We start from the raw sequence: 23,258 nt of genomic DNA, 5'->3' as shown, positions 1-23,258 counted from the left end.
CAGTTCACTAATTCACTCATTTCAATAAGCAATTACATGGATAATAAAAGATAATATAAATTTATATTTTCTTTTCTTTTTGGTGTTCTTTGACCAAGCCCTATGCTTGGGTTTTCTTAACGACATTTGACTAGAACCGTCCTTTATTTATGTCAAGATATGAACAATCCTTTTAGTACTGGAACAGCTGCAGGTCCACTGGCAGATATGCCAGTCCACAAGCTTTTCACTTTTAGACTCGGAAGTCATGGTTCTGGTCACCAGTTTAAAAAACACACAAGGGCACACATGCACATAGAGACTCAGCCGCATGAACCAACAAACCAAACTTTGGAAGAGAGCAAAATTGAATTGCAAATTAACATCAATCTAATGTACAGATATACACGACTAAAAGATTCACTGAATATAGATGTTGTAATGCTAAATACATCAAGAATCATATTCCTATAAGGATTTCAAGGAGAGGTCATCCAATTATACATCCCCGACCAAAATTTCCATGGCTTCGACGGCCTTCTTCTGCATCTTCTAACAAAATAATCATGAATTTCTCTATGACCAAAAAAAAAAATCATGAATTTCTCATGCAAAGATGAAATGCAAATGATACTGCTATACAAAAGAATTGGGATATCAAAAAAGAAAGGAAAGTGAATGAATGACGAAAAAATGTAATCATGTGGCAGGGTCAATTCCTGAATCACATCCTTTAAATGTACACGTGGACTGACTCACAGTGTCATTCAACCGAATTACCACCATGTGCATCTTCACCGAAATCAGAATGGGATGTACTTGGAACAATAGAGGGAGGAGACCACTGATCTGGAACCATCAAAAAGTAGGTTGTCATTGCTTTCCTGAACCTTTTCTTGTATTGCTTTGGTGAAATTACAGTTGGAGATGCGTTCTTTGGTCCACCAAGGATGCCTGAAGCTTTAACCCAAGTTTCAAGGTGCTTATCCCATGTGTATTGCCTCATAAAATCAATGATTCCAAGTACTAACTCATGCTTCTCTTCATCCACCCCAACCAGTAATGAATAATCCATTACATCAATTGACTGCATCAGCACCGGTAAAGACATTAGAATGGGTAAGGGATTAATCTATGTTTAGTACACACTGTACGGGAATACAGGATACCCCAATCAGAACATGCTCATACAAGGCATGCAAGTGCATACAAAAAGAGGAGAGTTTTAAAACTTACAGCAAGAAAAGCAGTGTCATTCCACACAGCTCTCTCCAACAAACGTTTTGCCTTGTTTCCCACAAATATTGGAGATGTCGGCATTGCTTCAATCAAGTTCTGATCCAGCAGAACTTTGTTGCTCCCACTAGAATCAGGATTGTAACGAGACCGTGAAGATCCTTTGAGATCATAGAGCCGCGTCACATTCCTTCCAAATAGAAGATTCTCCATAACCAAAACATCTGTCTTTGATTCTTTCCCTCCCTTAAGATGCTTTGATGTAACCTTTCAATACAAATGCAACCACAGAAAGAGTAAGTATCAAGAAAAATAATGTAGCTGATGCAGCAAGATACGGTATCAATATCTAGTAGTTGCAGTAGTAGTAGAAAATAGTTGTTACTAAAGTTGTCAGGTTAATCTGACTAGAATAGTTGACAGCTTTGGAGGTTAACACTAAAGTACCTGATATATCCCCAGAATCTTTGCTAGGCATGTTGGACTTCCTGTGCCAATTGATTCAGATAGGTACTTGAAATATCCCGGAGCGAATTTTATGAAAGATTCCAGCTCTGTCTTGGTGACTTGTTTGATGATAAACCGGTCATCCGAGGTTTTAGCAAAAAAGACATTGCTCTTCCCACCTTGGGCTCCCCACTTTTTACAACGACTAAGGGATCTTACAAAGTCAAGCTCAGAAGGACAACAAATCCTCCTTAAGGCTTCAAAACGATGTGCATAGTAACATGTCACAGAGTATTTAACCTTACCAAGTGGGCCATCATCTCCAAAGGAAACTCTTGCATGCAAAGCCTTTGTATACGAAAGCGGATCCAAACCCAGGGAGTTACGAGATCCAGATAAAGATAAAATGCTTTCCTCAGTAGACCCGAAGCTTCTATGAGATTCAGAAGCTGTGTCATCATCAGGATGGTGTGACTGCATAGTCAGTGAATCAGAAAAACTAGCATCCCCCTCATCACTTGTTTGCAAATGATAATCTGGTGATACAAGGGCATAAGCTATAAGACTTGTGGGCTCATCATCATATACAGGGACAACAGTATCATTAACACCCACGGGAAGAAGCAGCCTTGCCCCACCTTCCAGTTCCAACTCCCGAAAGGATGAAACATAGACTGGATTGTATTCACCAAGTGTGTCAAGCTTCTGAGCAGCAGATAAAAAATTCTTATTGAACCCACGATAGAAATTTAAAAAGGGCATTTTTAACCAGCTTACAGAGTCTTCCATATTCTCAGACCCCTTGGTTGACAATGCAGGTGAAACAGAATGGGCAACCTTGGGACCATTCTGGTATTCTGCATGGTCTAAATTTAATCCCTCTTTCACTGGAGAGGCATTTGAATCTGCCATTGCTAAAACAGGAACTGCACAGGTATTGTCCTTTGCTATTCCAATTCCACTTTGATTTTCGCCGGTCCATGCTGTGTCAAGGGTATCTGACAAATCCATTATAGGAAACTGGCCATCAGAGAGAGTCCTACGCATACTTGTCCTTGGTTTCAAAGGTTCAGATTGATCACAGATGCTCACTTCACCAGGGAGATTAGCTTGATCTTCTTTTTCATTATTTGAATCTTGACCAATGTCTCTCTCTTTGTAAACCATGTCAGTATCGGCAGTGCTACCAAAGTCTCCTCCATGGTCAAATTCTTTGTTAAGCATTGCATCCACTAAAAGGAATCACAACTATTATAACATTTTCCTGGCTTTATTGCCACATTCACATCAGCAATATTTCCATTATTAACCACAGGTTTCCGCTCATCGGGAACTGAGCTGTTCAAACCGTCCTGGAGGCTGTTGTTATCTAAATTGGCTGCATAAATCAAGCGGTGGTCCCACATATAAGATTGGAAAAGTAACTGCCTTCGCAATCGATTGATCTCCAGAATGTCAATAACAGGTTGTCCCTTTCTAGCTTCCCTGTTCAAAGTTTTTTGGAGTAATTCCTAAAAAAAGCGTCAACAAAAATATGATAAGCCAATTATCAAAAAAACAGAATTATTTCATATATAAAGACTGGTTAGAATACCATCTTCATCGACAAGACTATATTGATGTAAATGAAACTATAAAACCTACAAGATTATACATAAAAGTGACAAGAAAGTTTTGTGACAATCAAAGATACTTCCATCACTCATGTTACATTAAAGGAGCTTGTAGATGAATCAGAATGCATACAAGGAACTTGATTGATAAAGTATTATATCTGGTTCATCCAGATAATGTGCAGTGGAAAAGAAAAGGAAAAGAAAAAGTCTATATATATCAACTAGCCATGCAAAAAGCTTAGATTCTTGACATGAAATTCAGTAACTAAGGCTTGGCACATGAATAATTGAAGGCCTCACCTCAAATTCCACCTTCTCCTTTTGTAACATTCCTTCCAGTTCCACAATTTGGTGTCTAGATTCAGGTGTTACCATGCCACTAGTATATGACCCTGAACCAGATCTTTTCTCCGCAATTTGACGAAGAGCATTAAGTACTTCAGAAAAAAGAAGCTCTGCCCGTTCAACAACCTAATATAACCAGATAAACAAATCAGCTACATAAAGCAATAATGGAATGCAATCATGAAATATCCAAATATATGGCAATTGTACCTCATCTGTTTCTTTTTGTATCCATTCCTGCTTCTCATAATTGAAATCCAGTTTGGCAGGTGGAAGGTAGACAGAATGAACATCAATTGATGCATACCGAAAGCAAGCAACCATTTTCCCAAATCTGAATGAGTGCACATTGACAGTGAGAGAGAGAGAGAGAGAGAGAGAGAGATTTTTAGGAAATTATCATTCAACCCGCATATCAGTTTGGTATGTGCTAGTCGTGTGACTACTTGACTGGCCATGATGAAGTTATTTTTAGCATATACTTGAAATTTAACGAGAGATGATAAAAGTGGGAGGCTAACATCGTCCAACTGAATTATGCATTACCAACAGAGTCAGGTTCAACCCAACACACAGAAGAAAAAACTATCATATCAATCATATTGTAATTTGTATGTTACCACATGTTCAAATTATGGGAGACAGCGAAAGTACCCATAGAAACGAAGACAATCTCTATGTAAAGAATGGCCACAGCTCGCCACCCTGCTTGCAGCCGCATGGTTTGAAAAACTGAGCTCCAAAAACTTCCCAAATGATAAACCCCATGCAGCATCAGACATCACTATTCTGCGAGTAGCCGGAGGGAATCCATTGATCCTTGGACACCTCAAGCATCTGTGCCACATCCAGATCCTTCCTTCCTTCTCACCAGGTAAGAGAATTTCTGGTAGCTTCTTAACAGATATAGTGAGTGTACCCTGTCGATGAGTATAACAATGAACATGTGCTTCTGATGGCATCTCGCAAGAATGGCATTGATAACTCTGACATATAGTTAAGCGTTTTCAGTTTCAAGTTGTATCGCAAAGTTCCAAAAAAGAAAGAACATAAAAGTCAAAAAGAACTCACCAGATCAAATAAATGGTCCCGTAAAAACCGTCCTAAAGGTTTATCAAAACTGCCATAGTATTTTATTCGAAACAGATGAGACCTCTCACAGACAGTCCCCTTCCACACGCACCGGGATGACAAGGAAACCAAAATGCTCTGATGGTCAGAAGGTGACGGAGGAAACTCTTCATTCATAGGTTCTGGGTCCTCAACCTGGGTATTACCATCTTGATGAAGCAATGAATTGTCTGAACTACCTAGTTGATTTCCAATACTTACACTCTGATCATTTTGGGTGTTGGCCAAGATACCTTGTCCCACAGCCTCTAAAGGCCTCATGCTATTGACAATGAGATGATTAGACATCATATCAGAGCCATTTTTTATTGCAGAAGCTTTCACCACCGAAGATTCTTTAGAACCCATTTCATTTTGATCATCAAATATGTGGTAAGGAGAAAGACTATTATGATAAGAATCTGAAACATTCCCAGACGCGGCAGAGTATAAAGCAGTAGAATTGGTGAAACGTGAAGTGGGATGCGTGGGTAGAGAGGTACGACCACTAAGTACACAAGGCTGTATACTGTTAATGGCTGAATTCAAATCTGAAACTGGGACACTGTTGGATCTTCGTGGCTCATTGTGAGGTTGAACTCCCAGAGACTGTCCATTGACAGCAACACTAAAACCAGGTACTGTTGAGATGGACCTCTCAATGCTTGATGCTTTATCTGGAAGTGCCACAGTTATTGGAGAATTTAATGGGAGCTCCGGCAGAGAGGCTCCTTCATCAGCAAGGAATGATGTCTCCAAACCCAAGTGATATGCCGCGAAAATCCCATACTGAACCACATGCTTCACTTTTTTCAACTCATCCCCATTAGCACCTCTAAGTAAAATCTGGAATGGCATAGACAAGATAGATAAATGAATACGTCACAGCATTGCAGAATTGCATGTACAGTATACAAGGATAACAAATTTGTTGAGCGTCATATTAAAAAAATCTTCATAAATAGGTGTAGTTGGGGAGTAGCCTGAGACCACAATTCTGCGGGTCTTGGCAAAATGATCAGGAACCACTACCCGCAAACAACTGATAGCCATCATCTTTGTGGATGGATGCGTGCAACCATGCTATTTATAAGCCTTTTGAACTTTTACCTTATTCAATTTGTTATAAAGTGATCATGGTCCCTATCATATGTTAGTTTTGAGGACTTACAGTACAACCCAATGGCTTCGGGCAGCCTTCAAAATACATCAATGTCTTCACCAGTTTTTTCCCACCCTGACCGGCAGAACCAAGATCTTCCAGGAACCTCTCCACATGAAATAAATCGCAGTAGCCCAACTTTTGTGATGAGAGATGATCAATTGACGGCACTATCTGAGCACCTGTGCAGCGAGCTACGCGCTCTAAAAGTGGCCTCTTGATATTCAGAACAAGTGATATGTCTTTTGCAAGAAGATATTCCTGAGCATATCGAGAAACTGATTTCTCTACAAGAAGGACATCTGGTTGGTGTGCATCGATCTTTGCTACTGCCATCTTTAAGTGGTCCATCTCCTAGAAAAGGATATAAGCGCATAAGAATGATTTTGTTTTTGGTAATTAAGGAAAAAACATAGTTTCCAATGCACTAGAGACCATCAAGTGAAAAACTAAGAGGAGAGAAGATTAGACAATCACAACCTGCTGCAACAGAGTATCAAAACTTGACAAGAGGTTAGACACACGCTGGTACTCAAGAGCGCCACCAAGGATCATAAACCGAGGTTTCTCTATTTTTGATGTCATTCGTCGATGAGCCACATTTTTCTTACACACAACTCCTTTGACCACCATACTAGAAGAAAAGCAATTAAAACCTTAGAAAACAAACAACCTTTTCAAAGCTTCTACAGCAACAATATTCTTTATATTTTGATTCAGAGGACGGGGAGGGCAATAGTCAAATCCATAACACTGGAGCTATAATTCCCCACATATCAACTACAATAAATACACACATTTGAATTAAAGTGCAGGATTTTCTTTCTTTTTTCCATTAAAAAAAAGTTACTCATCAGTACAATCTAAGTAGGCATAAACTCATGGATCACATGACAACGGCACGTGCAATCTTTCTTCAAACTCGTCAGTACAATCTAATGCAGGGCTTCTTTCTTTTTTCCCCTCAAACTCGTCAGTACAATCTAAGTAGGCAGAAGCTCAAAAACAGAAAATATTACAGACCTACAACTATGAACCGGACAGTATCATATCCAAGAACATCCCTGGCAGTTTAATTCATGTTAAATATGCATTGCAATAATTCATAAGAACAAATCCACTTAAAATAGTAGAGAAAACTTAGCTCTATTCATTAAATATGAATTAAGAAGTAGAGATTGAATAGTCTTGCATTCATAGAAAAGAAACACCGGTACCTTTTAGATCTAAATAGAGAATTCTCTTTAAAATGATTATTGAAATATCTCTTCTTTTGTTATTACAAAGTGGATAACTATGCAATAGTAATTTGCGCTCATACAGCTTCACCCATGTTCAATTTATCATTCTTGCATAAAAATAAAGCCATTAAATCAATGATGTGTAGTAGAAGTATAAATGATATATCCAAATCATAATGCACCATTTACCTATCGCATCGAGATCCAGAAGCTATGCATTTAACTTTTACATAACCACCTGGGTCCATCCCTCCACCTTTGCTCATATCTGGCTTTAATAGTGTAGCAGCCTCCCAAGACAGAGATGTAATGATCTCCAGCCAACCTTCACTTTCTCCTTCCTGGCCGATAGGAAGGTTCTCAACCTGCAATAGCTGAGCTACCAAAGCCCTAAAGTGTCCATCAACCACATTCTTCATGGCCCTCTTGTGCTCCTCACCCGACCGGTCCCTATTGCGATACTCCCCACTTCCAAAACTGCTTGATGCACGTAAACGCCCCCACTCTCCTGTAGCATCACCATCATCATCATCATCAACCAAAACTGTTTCCCTTTCATCTTCTTCATCTTCTGGTTCCGGGGGGAGCCAGAGCAGTCCATTGTTCTCAAAATCCACAGGTTCTGCATCAATATCCCCTGGAGAATATAATGAGGAAGATGCCTCACATTCATCACCAGTATCATGCTCATCTTCTTTTTTTCCAAGCTGTGGGATTTCCTCCAAACTCTGTGAGTCAAAACTGTGAAGTAATGAGGAGCTGCTTAAATTCTTTGCATCAATATTCTCACCATCAGGATGCACCTTATTTGATCCATCGTCATTGCTCATCTCATCAAACTCAATGTGACTATAGTAGTCATTGGCATGAGGATAATTCTTCGAATCTGACTGATATACACCATACTCAACATCATCATCATCACTCCTGATGCCAAAGAATAAATAACCAATTAGTAGCTACTAGCTGCTTAACAACACTACTAAGTATATATCAATTTCTAAGCTTAAATAACAGATAAACTTTTTAATTTTATTCGTTGTTATCTTCTTCTAAATTATGCATAGAATCAGGATCATCAATAACTTAAAATGCAGTTCACAATTGGAGTAATAATAACAAGAAGTTTCTGGATGAAAGAATATGTAAACAAGGGCTTTAGACATGTCCTAGTGAGGATCCAACATGAAGCACAAAGGAGATACAAACCGGGTTGTTGAAATTTCATAATGGTTTGTCGATGGATCCCCTATATCTGCTACAAAATCATTGCTTCTCCATGATGTGAATTTGCTTTGCTTTTCTGTGCTAGTACTCATTAGAGATGATTGACACGGGCTAAAACCAGGACTATGTTGGTGTCGTTGACATGGTCCAGCTGAATATGGCATTGAGTTAAGAGTGAAGCTACTACTGCTAGCAGTGCAGCAAGACTTAAAGCTAACAAAACTTGTTTCTGATGGCGATGTACTAAGATCTATGTTGTTAATTGAGATTCCATTATCAGGAATAGCTATGCCTTGCTCCCGTTGCTTGTAACAATAATTGCATACACGAATCTTCTCCCAATCTTCCCGATCTGTCCTTGGGTCACCAGAAGGGGCAGGAATTGAGTTTCCTGTACACTTAGCACAGAAAACTCGTCCACAAAGTCGACAATGATGTTTACGGTTAAATACAGTGAACTGTGCATCACACTCGTAGCATACCCTACAGCTACCATCAGGCATCCAAAAATCCCTCGAAACGTTAGCTGGCTCTGAACGCCAAGGGATCAACGATTTCAGCATGGAAATGAAATAAGAGAATACCTTGTTGGGCGCAGCCATCGACAAACGACTCTGCTGCCCTGCTCATTTGCCACTCTTAACAAGCCAAACTCTAGATGGTTGACCAATTTACCACAATGAAAGGTGGAGTGCCCAAACAATGCCAAAATTAAAACACTAAATATTCTTATCACCGCTCTTAACAATCATGTTCTTGATAGAAACTGGGCAAAATTCACCCCAAATGAAAGAAGCCTACCAAAATCAAAACACTAAAGTTTCTGATTAACACTTGGCGCATTTATTCTTTGCTCGTCAATCACCCATCGGCAGCAACTTCTGAAAGAACTAAGGCAGCTCCTGGCTCTCTATTTCAATTCAAGAGATGACTTCTCTAACAGAACCTGGCAAGAAAGAAAAAACAAGGCATACCTTGAGTTAATCTTAAATTCAAATTTGTACACCAAGATCCTACTTCCCGCACAATTCAACTTCTGATCCCAAAAAAAAAATATTCCTCAGACTACAGCTCAATTTGCCACACAAAACTAACCCGAGTCCCAAAGTTAAAATGAACACAAAGAGGAACACTGGATTGAGAAAACCCAGAAGCTCAAAACCCCAAACACCTTCTTAACCACTACCATTGAGATTAAAGCACGCTTCTTTCTGTGACCCAACTCACACCCATCTGTCTCCAATCACTCCCACGCGTAACCCAATAAGTCCCCCTATGCAAAAACAAACCACACATTCAAAAACAATCCCCAAGTAACACCAACATAAAAAAGAAACGTTATTTGTCTATACACACACAAACTCTGCTACTAAGAAACAAAAAATTCAAAAACCCAAAAAAAAAAAAAAACAAGTCCCTTCTTTTTTGGTACAATTGGGTTAAAATTTTACCTTGTGATTCAAGTAAAACGAAGATGAAACCGCAATCAGATCTTCCTCCAGTGAAAACCGAAAGATTGCCGCCACGTGCCCCCGAGAAACCGAGACAAACCAAAAGCTCCAAGAGAATGACAGAGACGGGTTGGTCGGTAGAGGAAAGCTGCGAAAACCCTCGTACCCAGAAATCGATTCGTCCCCAATTCAATGCCCAAACGCTTCAATTCTCGATCCAAGGCGCCAATTTTTTTTGTACCCAGAAAGTCTCAGAGCAATAATATAACAGCTACCATCTTCGTCGATTTTGCAATATCAATTCTCTGAATCCAGTCCCTCGTGTTTGTTTGTATGCATGCACACCACATTGAATAGCAGCAACAATCCGAAGACAAAAAATCTCGTTATATATGCGAAGAACTCGAATATCAGATTGAGTATTGTTTTTTTATTTTATTTTTTTTGAATTTCTGTTTCGTGCTTTTTCTCCCTTCTCAATATTTTTTTATTTTTTTTTTCCTGTGGCAGAGATACACACGCCCCTATTAACGTGCTTGCTAGCTTACCATTTTAATCAAAATTAATTATTTTCTTCTTTTTTTTCCACTATTTTTTTTTCTCTTTATCCAAAAACGACGTCGCTTTCTTACAAGTCAGAGCCAACTCTGAGCATTAATTAGTTGGCGAAATATCGAAAGTATCCTCGGCGTGTGTTCCTGCAGGAACATAGATTTTGTGTACGTGTTACGTTTTCACTCCGACTGGCACCTGTGTGCACTTTAGTAATTTAAAGTCATTGTCCAAAACCACAAGCAAAATTTCACCCCCAAAAAAAAGAAGCAATTATTTGCTGTCTGTCCAAAACTCCAAATTTCCAAACGGATTTGTATAAATGAAAACGCGTCAGCGGCCCATTGACATTGATACTCAACATGCCAGCCCACATGCTGTTTTCACGGCCAAAGCGATGTTTTCATTAAATACTTTCTATAAATTTTATTTTTCAACAGAATTAATTTCATAATTGTTTTGTTAATGATGCTTATCTTTCTAATTTCTTGATTTGGGGAAAAAATATTATTATTAGTGTATTTAGTCAAGAATTAAGATTACGGCCATGTGGTATAACTTGTTCACATATTATGGAGGAAATTTAAACCGACATATTATAACGTGTATAAGTTATATCACGTGCCCATATTACTATATTATTCTATAATTCCTTCTTTTTTCTTCAGTGTAAGTTTTGTTTTTTAATTTTTTATTTATGTTTGGTCCACACAGATTTGATTTGAGCAGCAGATTCACAGCTCACACACTACTCAGGCCATAAAATGACAAATAATTAGAGATTCTTTATTGTGAATAGTTGTTCCTAAATACAATTAGATTCTCAGTCACTGCCTTACCTGTTTTATATTTATATTGGATATGATTGTTGAGAAATATATTAGCCATCTGTATGAAACCGTGTCACCAGTTGATATAAGATGAATAAGGATTTGCATTCAGGTACATAGAATACACTCATATATTTATGTTCTTTCAATTTTTAACCAACTAGTTTGTAGTCTGATATTATTTTCTTCTTAATGTTAGAAGAGATCGCAAGTTCGAATTCTCTCACAAAAAACACATTCTAAGTAGTTCTAATCCCCAAAAACAGAGTCTAAAAGTTTTTCGCTTGATGTATATCGCTTCATTATTAATTATTTATGTTGAATTTAGTAGAAGTAATCTATTTATTATAGCAACCTAATCCATATCTTTGAACTTGCTTATCTTGATCAACGAAGAAGGATTATATGAACATCATGTATTGCATTTACTATCTGTTTTAGAACCATTTACACTTTTTAGATTGATATTCAAGTTCATCCGAGTCTCTTCTCTTCTTCATTTTAGGGCAGAATAAAGGTCCAACTAGGCTTCCAGTAAACAACGCCCAAAACCAAAACTGACAAACACATGTTCATGGCCCTATTTATATATCAGCGCTAGCTACAATATTTCTTTCCATCTGCATATGCTGAATGAATCCTGCAACTCCAAGACTTTTTAAAGAGATTTACTGCTGGTAATGAGCCCATAGCACAACCTCAACACTTTGATCAAAATGTATCATTTTTTAGGTTATTGATGTTTTTGATTAACCTGGTTTTCTTGAGCTGGGTTAGGCCAACTCCTCAAGAACAAAAGGCCTGCATAAACATATAAAAGAAAGTCGTTCTTAATATGATGTTCCCTTATATTATGACACATGTACAAGATGTACTATGTGGCTGTACTACTGTAGTATTCTATAATCATTCTCACCTATGCTGCTGCCAAGGAATTGAACCCTTCAGTGAATATTCTATTTTTTGAATTATGTCTGTTTGGTTCATAATTTCAAGATTTAGAGGTGATTGTTTTAGCTTGGAAGGAGATGATCATAAATTATAATCATTGATCACAAAAAACCCTGCCTATTGGTCACTTTCCCCCAAAAAAAAATCTTTATTTTCTTTTAAATCAAGCAGACATGAAAGTCAATGGGAATTGGAAATCATGGATTTTTTTTTATTTTTTTTTTTGGTACAAGTGAAAGTCTAAATAACAGGAGATGGGCATTTCTCACACACACACAAAACTATGATGTAGGAATTCAAACTTGAGACCTCTTGTCTGCAAATTAAGGCTCTTTTCCATTAGGCTAGACCCCGTTGGCCTGAAGTCATGGCTTTAGTTCCACAGAATGAAGGCAAAATTAGTGTCTAAGCCAGATCATGTCAGTCTTATGCTAGTCTTAATTAAGCAATCAACATCCCTTCATGCTGCTAAATTTATGCACTTATCTAGTCTTCTGTTGAAGGAACTGAAGTAGAATCAATGGATGAGAATCGAATGGCGGCTTGGAATGTTTTGATATCAACCCAGTTACCAATTAGATAACGGTACCAGGTATTAAAGAAAGTATGCAGATAAACTCAATAAAATAAATCTATTGTATTAATATGTAATTTACAAGGTAAGTCACAGCCAATCAATTATAATTTCTTCCCTAAGTCTCTGACTGGCTGATACTTATCCGATCACAATAAAAGAAACAATTAGTTAAAATAATCAGAAAGAAAACATTCAGGCCTGTCAAAAATACCGGCCAGGATTTTCCTATAGATTCTTGGCCTCATTTTACATCAACAAAGATGCAGATTTTACGTATCCTTTGAATTAAATATACATCAAGATGTAGACCAATTCCAAATTTTTAATTTAATGGGGGCTTTTCTTGGTACATTAACATATTTGTGGAGCATGCTATAAATGTCTCAGGAGGCTCCCAATAGCAGACTCATTTTGCAGACACATTTTTGTCGACTATCTGCAGGCAGCCAAGTGCATACAAAAATGTGAAAATCACTAGGAATGTGTCCAATTAGCCACTTAGCTATGAAATTCTAGTGATCATTTCCAACCTACTCCCGTCAGGAATCTGTCTATATGCTTGTGGTTTTATTTGGCAAAAGTAAAGGTCGTGATCAGACAAAGCAAAACTTTCAGAATTCTTGAAAATAAGCTTGAAGTTGGATTTTCTTTTTCTTTTCCAGTTAGTTTGAAACCAAATCAAAATCATATCTTGGCTTATTTTAGGACATGGTGAGCCATAGAATGAGTCAGAGCATGAATTTATATTGTATTTTCTACTAGTACTCCGTACTTTTCTCTCTGTTTATAATGGCATTCGCACGATAATGACGTGTGGACATCCAGATGAGAGAATAACTATATACATATATATATATATATATATCTTGGTTTGAACCATGTCATATGCATGTATGTAATGTGCATGAAATTCAGGGCAGTTGAGATTTGGGTTGGTGAGCTGATGAGCTGAACTCCATACAGCTACAGTGAAAGCCCAGAATGACATAGCAAAGCACTTTGTGAACTTGTGACTAGTTAGTGATAAGATTCAAATTAATTATGTAATTATATTAAGACAACTGGGTATTAATATTGGATTTTAAACTACCCTTTTTGTGTGTGTTTGAGTAATTCCTAAGAAAAAGTTGAGAAATAAAACAGAATAGGAGAATACAATATTAGAACTTTTCAATTCATTCTGTCATGCACTGTGCACATCTTCAAACTCATGCGCAGCAATGTCATAATCCAAATTATAATCATAATCATACATTTATTAGTTTTTTAAATTGTTGTTTAGTTTCCTTTCACTGTAGCTTCCTAAGTACATGCATGTGCTTTTCAGCATATAAAATCTCCTAGTTGGTGCGCTGAATGAAACATTCAACTTCCATACTTCCATTTCTTTAAAAAAAAATTCCAACTTGTTTGATCATGGCGAAGGTTCACCCTCAGGGCCTATTTTCCTCTTCCCCTACTGAATATTTCACTTCAAAACAAGAAACATTCACCATATGGATGAAGTCTCTCATACTGAGCAGCAATGGTTGCACTGTCTTCGATTCGAACGGTCGAATTGTGTATCGTGTAGATAACTATGATTGCAAATGCAGAGGTAAAGTTTATCTTATGGATTTGAATGGCAAAATCCTATTCACCATACTGAGAAAGGTAAATCCAATAGCAGCTAGTTATAACAGCATAGTTTTGAGGAGTCAGATTATATACTTAAATTTTGCTGATAATAATATGTGGTCTAATTTCTTATCCAGAAATTCAGATTGCTTGGTCTTTGGGAGGGCTACAGATCCACAGGTAAAGAGGCCAACCCAGAAAGGGGTGGTTTTCAAGTTAGACAAAGTTTTAGCTTGTGTAGAGGGAGGTCACAGTGTAGGGTTATTGTAGGGCAAGACAAGAACCAACCACAGCAATACAGAATGGAAAGCTTGAGCAGCAAGTCATCCTACAAGATACTAGACAAGTCTGGAAGACTAGTTGCAGAGGTAAATTTAATTTTTACTTTTGAGTTTTTCATTTATAAATAGAACACGGCTTGATCTATTAAACGCACATCACGGTTAGGCTAATTCACAGTGGTTAATTTTATAATGAACAGGTAAAGAGAAAGCAATCAGCATGTGGAGTGGTTCTTGGAGAAGATGTTTTGACAATGGTGGTAGAGCCCTTCGTAGATCACAGTCTCATCGTGGGGCTTCTTGTTGTGTATGGTCTCATCAACCGTAAAATGTGAAAGTGTGGAAGTAAATCGGCAACAAATATATATATATATATGGCATTGTAAGTTGTAAATTATCCAAATTAGTGAAGAGCAAAGTTCAAACTACAATTACTTTAAACCCTTTGTGTCAAATTTTGGGAAGCTAACTTGATCAAATGATTAATTGGTTCAAATTAAGGAGTTGATTTTTAATCTTGTAAAGAGAGCGGATATAATAATACTACAAACACCAAATCAAATTTCATATGCAAGATTTGATATCGGATGTGTTACTTTTGTACATGTGTTTATCTTTAACATGCATAAGATATTATGTATGTCATCAACCACGTCACCTAGTAATAAAAATATAAAATAAAAGTACCTTTTGATCAATTAAATTTTGGTGCCTCAAGTTTAATTGTTTGAGGATCATTGCAAATCATAAGTTCCATGGATAGTTACACTTCAACCACAATATTCCCTCTATATTGCCATTATAATATTAGGAATGGATCCAAGATTTGAAAATAGGATGAGCTAAATTTACCTTACATACAAATCTATTGAAAGATAGAAAAAATCATGAACAGTATAAGTGAATTAAGTTCCAAATTTCTATTTTTTAAAATTTAAAAAAAATTAAACTTGTCTAAATCTAGCAACATAGAAAAATTGAATATGAATTTTAAGGTCAATTATAGTAATTATACGTTAAACTTCTTCGTGAAAGGAAAAAAATTGAAAGCATTTATCCATTACAAAAGAAGAAAGAAAAAAGAACCATTTTATTCCATCTAGTCATTCAAGCCAACTTGAAAAATAAAAATGAAAAGAAGGTATTCAAACCAAAGTAACCGATTTTCTGTGAGGGAATGAAATGAGTGTTTTCTGAAAAGGAGTATACGTCACTTGTGTGAGGTTAGTTAACTAAAGAAAAGCATATAAAAAATTTTATGGGTGGGATAAGGGTGTGTGTGTCTATGTGGGATGTAAGAAATCAAGTCACCTAGGCTATAACCCAGGTTAATATATGAAATTAATTAAAATACTTCAATACTGATTATTCATTAAATAAAGAACAATTGAAAATAAATAATAATTAATATAATTAACTAAGGCTAAGATATTTCTTAATTGCAAATATTAAATTAAACAAACTAATTTTGTATAAAAATAAATAATAAATAAACTCAACAAAATAATTCATTATAATTTATATATAATTTATTAAGTAATTTATGAAATTAGTAAGATATTTAAATACTAATTATTTATTAAATAAATAATAATTGAAACATAAGTACTAATTAAAGTAATCAAAAAAGGCTAAGATATTACATAATTACAAAAAAGAAAATGGTGTTGTGTAGTCTAGCCAAGCCCGGCTATACTCTTGAAATATATTCCAATATTAAAAGTATAGCCGCACGGCTATACTGCACAACATTTTAAAAGCATTTCCTCATCCATGCGTGTTATCTATGGTAGAGAAACACAAATAAAATGTAAGGTCCATTTCCAATGTAGAGAGTTAAAGAATTAGTTCAGTTTGTGAGAGTCTAGGTACGTAGATGTTTGGTGAATATTAAATTTAGTCTGAGGGATTTCCATGCCCTCATTTATAAATTTTGTCATGGAACTTCTACTTGAAAGAAAAAAAATTGAAAGCCCATTACAAAAGAATTTATATATATATATATATTTTTATTTTTGAAAAAAAAAAACTGAACCATTTTCGTTCATTTAGCCATTCAAGCCAACTTGGAAAATAAAAATGAAAAGAAGGTACTCAAGTCCAATGTACATGATTTTCTCTAAGGGAAATAAATTAGTGTTTTCTAAAAAGAGGTATGTGTCACGTGTCTGAGGTTAGTTTATGTTTTTATTTCTATCAAATTTGTGGGATTAGTTAACTAAAGAAAAAAATATAAGATTTTCTATGGGTGGGACTCGGGTGTGTATGTGTATCCGTGTGGTGTGGGATGTGAAAAATCAAGTCACCTAGGGTGTTTATTAACTTTTGGCTATAAAAATCAAGTCACCTAGGCTATAGTCCAGATAAGTCTAAACGTAGTACCGTCCCTATACAATACCACCAACTCACCACTATTTTTACATGCAAATATTGGAGAAATTTTTATATGCTTCTCACTTCTGGCTGATGCACCAATAAGCCTAAGCAGTGACAAAACATGCACGCACAAAGAGAGAACTTCTCAAGAGGACTATCATCATGAGCCAACTTGTAAACGACAGAAAAATATATATATATTTTTTTTGTTGCCAAAAGAAAAACTTCTTTTAGTATTCCCTTTTTCTTCTTTTATATTCGACATCATTTCTTGTTAGCGCAATACAAAGCCGCCGTCGTTTACTTCTTACCTTTCTCTACACCCTAGCCGACACCGTATTACATGACATTACAAGGCAACAACACCCTAATATGATACTATCGTCACCGGAGAATCTTTTAGCACAACAGTTCCCGGCAAATTCGCCTATTATTTTCTCACCATATTTTCCCGACAAAGTGACGACCCAGCGAACCCACCACGTAGGCATAAATGTGGTGGAGGAGATCAGCCTCGTTCATTCTCGACAAGCAGGACCAAGAACGAAACGACGCTGCATCGGCCTTGAATCCCGACTCCCTCACTCTCTCCCCGCCACCACAGTCCTCATCCATGGCCGACCCCTCGCAAAACCCTAACCCTAAGATCTCGGCCTACTACCAGACCCGGGCGGCCCACCACGGCATCGTCACGAGCGACTGGCTGGCCCAGGCTCAAGCCGCCGTCGGCCAGAACCCCGACGAACAAGGTCCAATCGTCGGCGAGGTTGAAGCCAAGCCCGGTTCTGCTTCCGGCAAGCCCTTCAGCGTCATCGAGGAGTTCAATAACTGGAGAAAGCAGCCCGATTTGGCCGAGGCCGTGGCGGCCATTCGGGCCTTGGCGTCTGTGATTCGGTCCAGTGAGGCCACCACGATGATGGAGCTCGAAATTGAGCTCAAGAAGGCCTCTGACTCTCTTAAAGTGAGTAACTGTGCTTTGTTTGTTTCAGTGGAAAGTAGTTTTCAGAATTTTTTTTAAAAAAATTTGTGAATTGTTTGTTGAAATTAGTTCATGTATGGTCATATTGATTTTGTAATTAATATTGAAAAGATTAGAATTACAGTTATTATAGTTTATCCTTTGGGAAAAGCCTCTGCTTTTCTGAAAAGATTTCAATCAAATTTTATGGAGGCTTAATCATAATGCAATCTTCTGAATAGAATTGTTTATCTTTTGGGCACTTGAAATTGGCGCAGGGAAACCGTATAAGATGGATACATTTTTATTTGGTTCTTTGAAATAAACCATACAAGTATGATAGATTTTATTAAAGAAGCTAACTGTGTAAATGTGAACTTCACGATTTATATTAATTTTGTTTTTCAATTCTTCATTGGTGATTTGTTAAACTTGCTTCTCTGTTGTCTTGATTGTGTTTCCATTATTTGATTGATATCGCCACTTATCACTGTTTATAGTTAATTTGGGGAATAAATCTAGATGGCATGAAGTGTTCTTTTGTTGAATCAAGTTACAGAATGATAAAGAGGTCAAGCTATGATCTCCATTTGGTTTTATAGTAGCATTTTAGATTAATTAACGTGAATTACCCTTCATGTGCTTCAGTCATGGGACACGACCTCCATTTCTTTGACTGCTGGATGTGACCTGTTTATGCGATATGTTACTCGAACTTCGGCTTTAGAGTATGAAGATTTCAACTCAGCCAAGTCTCGTTTGATTGAACGTGCGGAGAAGTTTGGGGAGATATCTACAAAGGTACATGACCTAATAACAACTCTTTGAGCCTTTGAGGTAACGTTAACTACTGTGTCTTATTCAGCCACCCTTGTCTTATGCTGCAGGCCCGCAGAATCATAGCTGTGCTTAGTCAAGACTTTATATTTGATGGCTGCACCATCTTGGTTCATGGTTTCTCCAGAGTTGTTCTAGAAGTACTGAAGAGCGCGGCCAAGAGCAATAAACTCTTTCGAGTTTTCTGCACAGGTTTTCTTCTTTATCATGCTGTCATTTATTTTGCTATATTAACTGGAGTAAGATGGATTTAACAACATAATTTAGAACCTCTATCTTCCTAGAATCTTGTATATGGGATATATTTTGGACGTTTCGTCTGTTTTTCTTTTACATCACCACAAATATCCTCCAAATTGAAAACTAGTAAGTTTGTTATATTGTAGTCTGTGAATTGTGTTCTTGTCATTCAGTTATTTGTAAGTAACAGGTGGGATTAGTATGAAATATTTTCCTTATGTATGATTCAACTTGATGTTGTGAACTGCAGAGGGAAGACCAGACAGAACAGGATTACTTTTATCAAATGAGTTGGCCAAGCTTGATGTTCCTGTGAAGCTCCTAATAGACTCTGCAGTGGCATATACCATGGATGAGGTTGACATGGTATTTGTTGGGGCAGATGGAGTGGTTGAAAGTGGAGGTATTATCAATATGATGGGAACATTTCAAATTGCCTTGGTGGCACACAGCATGAACAAACCGGTTTATGTGGCTGCTGAAAGCTACAAGGTATGCCAAAATAAGTTCTATATCTAATAAGGAAATCATATTGTATCATTGTGTGTACACTACATATAGCCTGGGTCATTAATTTCTTGTATTTAATACTATTTATTGGTAAACATATATTCTGTTAGTGAATAATGCTACACCTACAAAAAGTTTCGCATTATTCTTTTGTTTGCATGACCTGGCACATCATGTGGCTTGTTATTGGCAGTGTGGTTTATACATGTCATATAAGTAGTCCACAGCAGAGTAAAAATTTCTATAAGATTTAAGAATCAGAATTGCAAAATTTCTCTTTTAACCGAGGCAAAAGATCAATATTTGTTCATTATTTCCACAAAACTTTACATACTCGATTTGTTGTTTTCCAGTTTGCTCGCCTCTATCCATTGGACCAGAAAGACATGGCCCCTGCATTACGCCCCATAGATTTTGGGGTACCCATTCCATCCAAGGTTGAGGTTGAAAGGTCTGCTCGTGATTATACCCCTCCACAATATCTTACTCTGCTCTTCACAGATCTGGGCGTACTAACTCCGTCAGTGGTCAGCGATGAGCTTATTCAGCTATACTTGTAACCATTCATGAATGTGGATATTTTCCCAGATAATGCCTCTTCTTAACTCGTTCCCCCCCAACCTAAAATTATGATAGTCTTCATGTGAAGGGGAAGAATTTTGTTTTTAAGGCATGAATGGTGAAGGGTCAATTTTGTTACATTTGTACCATTACATGCGAATATACCTTGACATGCTTGCATGCAATTCTGGTTTTGTTGTTGGCCTTTGTCCTTGGTGTTGTTTATTTCATGGGGTTGGTTTTGTTGGGTTTGAATATAGTGGAACATATCGTATGCCATTTACTTTTGCTCAACATATATTCTGATTTGGATTTGGCCTCTTCTTCAGCATTAGTAAAAAGAAAAACGTAGAAGAATTTACGAAGAAGAATTATTGTCCTTTTAATTGTAGAGATAGAGGAAGGATTAGAGGTGAGAGATGCAAAGAATAATGGGTCTAAACAAAAGGCAATCTTAAATGGTTTTTTAGATTTCATTTTTATCTGTCGAATTGGGAGAAAACAGGAAAAAAGACTAACTCAATCAAAGAGAGACCAAACATGATACGTACATTACCTATGTCGTTGGATTGTTGTATTGCTTGCTGCTTCTTGAAAAGCAAACGCAAAAAAAAAAAAAAAAAAGAGAGAGAGAGAGAGAGAAGGAAATCAGCTAAATCAAAGATCATTAGTCATTTGATTATCCATAATTTCGTTTCAGAAACAACATGGGGGACAGCCCTTGAAGGATGACCTAAATTATAAAAGGTGCCGATAGTTGAAATACCATTGTTTGGTAACCCTAAAAATAAGTGTCCATTTTATTTTATTTTTTTTTCAACAAGGACATTCTTAATATAGAAAAACCCTACACCATATGGTTAATTTAAAGTTTGTGCTTGTTGCTGGGGTTGGGGAGGAGCTTCTCCCTCAGCTCTGCAACATCAATCTCCTCAAAGTGGCTCTCTGGAATCCAGTTCCCTGTCTTCGGGTCTCTCATCCAAAACACTTGATTCATTTGTTGACCATCATGATTATTTGCTACATTATCATTAACACCACTGCCCGATTCGGTTGTCGCAGTCCTCGTCATTGTCGTCGCTGCCTTTTGCACTGATCTTGCAACCTTATATGATCGCCTACTTCAACCAAGAGCAATAACATCAGATATTATAACCTAATTGTATTTTCATCATCATTAATTTCTTACTATCAAGGCTCAAGAATGTTCAAGTAGAAACAGTCCAACAGATGGGAATTTAATTAGTGCGCTTGAGATAATTATAGGTGATTCAATTAAAACTCATACAGAGACACACTTGTGTGAAAGAAACAAAAATAATATGTATAGCTATACCAACCTGAGCAGGAGAAAGGGGTTCACAGGAAACTTGGCCATGATTGTATGAATAAGTAACGCTCAAAAAGATAAAGGATGTAAGTGAAGGGCTTATAGCATAGGATGGGATGGGAGGATTATTGTGGTGTGTGTATATATAGGAGTAGGCTAGGCCTTACGAGAGGGAGCAAAAAAGGAAAGGTTGATTAGAAGTTGAAGAATTATCCTAATTTTATCACTTCTTAGAGATTTTAGAAACAAATTTCAACTCGAGAATTTTATCGGAACCTATATGTTGGGCTCATATGGGATTGTTGACAAGCATTTTTGCTCATAAACGTTTTTACTACAAGCAATTTTATTAGATTCAAATGATTTTTGAAAAGAAAAAAAACTTATATATATATATATATATATATATACCTACAAACACTTTTAAGTTTTTCCCTCAAATGCTTTCAAAAGCGCTCTTAGTTGTAAGAAAGCATTATTCTAGACAGGCCTATATGGAGAGTCACTTCTCCATTTAATCACTTTATGTGGTTTCAAGTGATTTTATAGAGAGTAAATGAGATGTTCTTCTCTCTGGAATCGTTTAAAATCGTTTAAAATAATTATATATGGAGAATCACGTGAGAGGTGCTTCTCTCGATAAGTGGTTTTGACCCTTCCAGCTCTAAAAAGGAGCCCTAAGCAGTCTCAAATGAGTACATCAATCACATGTGATATTTTCATGGAATAAATATTTATAATTTTATCATATTCCTACATGTGTAATGCTACTTTTAATTAGCACAATATTACACCATGAGAAGTTGAGTTGGACCCGAAAGTACTGGAATCACCCCCACTCCTTTAATTGAGGGGCAAGGACTTGTGTCGAATATTGCATCTTCAATTATTCCCTTAATTGGGTGGCATTGGGCATATTATACAGCTAATGCTGTCTTTCTTGCACGACAAGTATTAGTCTTAGGATGACATTACACACATTCATCAGCAAGCTTGCATATACAAGAATGACGATGAAATTCAAGGGGTATGATTTTCACTTTGATTATGTCAAACATTATGATTTTTTTTTTAAGGGTTATAAATATGATTTATTTTCATAGCATTGGTGTGTATCATTCACATTGAGGTAAATGGTGTTGTGCCGGCATGTAGTTTAGTTAAGTTTGCTTTAACTTCCGCAGATTCTTTCGAATGGTTTGAGATGCCCCCTAACATTATTTGAGACGCTTTCTTAATTGATCATTATAGTTTGAGTTAGGTTTTATGTTTCTCTGTTTTTCGAGTTTTAATTATGAATAAAATCTCCTCGTACAGTTGATGGGATCATAAAAAAAATCAATTTAACGATCCATTAACAAGAGAACATTTCTGAATATATAATATTATCTCGAGTTTTTTCATAACTGTATTGTGATTATCTTCTTTGATGGTAGAGATAATGATCTACAAACTCATTAATCACATGGCCGAAAGTTTTTGATTATTCATGAGTAGTACCCTAGAATATTGATCCCCAGATATAGCTTTGGAATTTGCTATAGGGTACCAATGATCTTCAACCTCGTTAATCACATCCTCATAGTTGTGATTATTCAATATGGGATTACTATTTTCACACTAGAATATTGGTCCACATATACATATACATATATATATATATATGTCACATGAATTTGCTATAAAATTTACCCTTTTCAGGCCAATCCCAATAATTATTCTTAATCAAATTGCAAAAGCGATTGATTCCCAATGCGACGCCCCCCAAAAAAAAAAAAAAAAATGGAAATCGAAGATGCGTGGGCAATGGGCATCCTCATCTTC

General features: G+C 36.7%; 4 protein-coding genes across 5 annotated transcripts; 2 read left to right on the top strand and 2 right to left on the bottom strand.

The window, feature by feature from the left end:
- Positions 1 to 383: 383 nt before the first annotated feature.
- LOC103327557 (1-phosphatidylinositol-3-phosphate 5-kinase FAB1B) lies at positions 384 to 10,327 on the bottom strand. Its single transcript, XM_008229889.2, is given in 13 exon segments — positions 384 to 1,066; positions 1,216 to 1,482; positions 1,663 to 2,900; positions 2,903 to 3,173; positions 3,579 to 3,749; positions 3,834 to 3,957; positions 4,278 to 4,609; positions 4,695 to 5,579; positions 5,905 to 6,249; positions 6,376 to 6,529; positions 7,326 to 8,063; positions 8,346 to 9,309; positions 9,815 to 10,327. Coding segments are annotated over 12 exon segments (5,469 nt in total). The 5' UTR covers positions 8,966 to 9,309; positions 9,815 to 10,327; the 3' UTR covers positions 384 to 742.
- Positions 10,328 to 13,870: 3,543 nt separating this feature from the next.
- On the top strand, positions 13,871 to 15,063 carry LOC103327559 (protein LURP-one-related 11-like). Of its 2 annotated transcripts, XM_016793393.2 has the most exons (4): positions 13,871 to 14,377; positions 14,479 to 14,521; positions 14,612 to 14,709; positions 14,823 to 15,063. In XM_016793393.2, exons 1-4 carry the CDS (start codon positions 14,141 to 14,143, stop codon positions 14,955 to 14,957), a joined length of 513 nt encoding a protein of 170 aa, XP_016648879.2. In that variant the 5' UTR covers positions 13,871 to 14,140; the 3' UTR covers positions 14,958 to 15,063. The 2 variants fall into 2 exon arrangements, with proteins under 2 accessions (XP_016648879.2, XP_088906786.1); XM_089050660.1 differs by having other exon boundaries at positions 14,479 to 14,709.
- A 2,190-nt stretch (positions 15,064 to 17,253) lies between these two features.
- Positions 17,254 to 20,359, top strand: LOC103327558 (translation initiation factor eIF-2B subunit alpha). The gene is made up of 5 exons (XM_008229891.3): positions 17,254 to 17,959; positions 18,605 to 18,757; positions 18,844 to 18,985; positions 19,284 to 19,525; positions 19,897 to 20,359. Exons 1-5 carry the CDS (start codon positions 17,492 to 17,494, stop codon positions 20,101 to 20,103), a joined length of 1,212 nt encoding a protein of 403 aa, XP_008228113.1. The 5' UTR covers positions 17,254 to 17,491; the 3' UTR covers positions 20,104 to 20,359.
- Positions 20,360 to 20,757: 398 nt separating this feature from the next.
- Positions 20,758 to 21,772, bottom strand: LOC107880984 (uncharacterized). Its single transcript, XM_016793739.2, has 2 exons — positions 21,445 to 21,772; positions 20,758 to 21,222 (listed from the first exon to the last, which is right to left on the bottom strand). The coding sequence occupies exons 1-2, from the start codon at positions 21,480 to 21,482 to the stop codon at positions 20,970 to 20,972; spliced, it is 291 nt and encodes a 96-aa protein (XP_016649225.2). The 5' UTR covers positions 21,483 to 21,772; the 3' UTR covers positions 20,758 to 20,969.
- Positions 21,773 to 23,258: the final 1,486 nt, after the last annotated feature.

This window comes from Prunus mume, linkage group LG4 (genome assembly GCF_029339155.1).
Source record: "Prunus mume cultivar Tortuosa linkage group LG4, ASM2933915v1, whole genome shotgun sequence".
NCBI lineage: Eukaryota > Viridiplantae > Streptophyta > Magnoliopsida > Rosales > Rosaceae > Prunus > Prunus mume.
The sequence above is the reverse complement of the archived record's forward strand: the minus strand, read 5'-3'. Positions and strand labels throughout refer to the sequence as shown.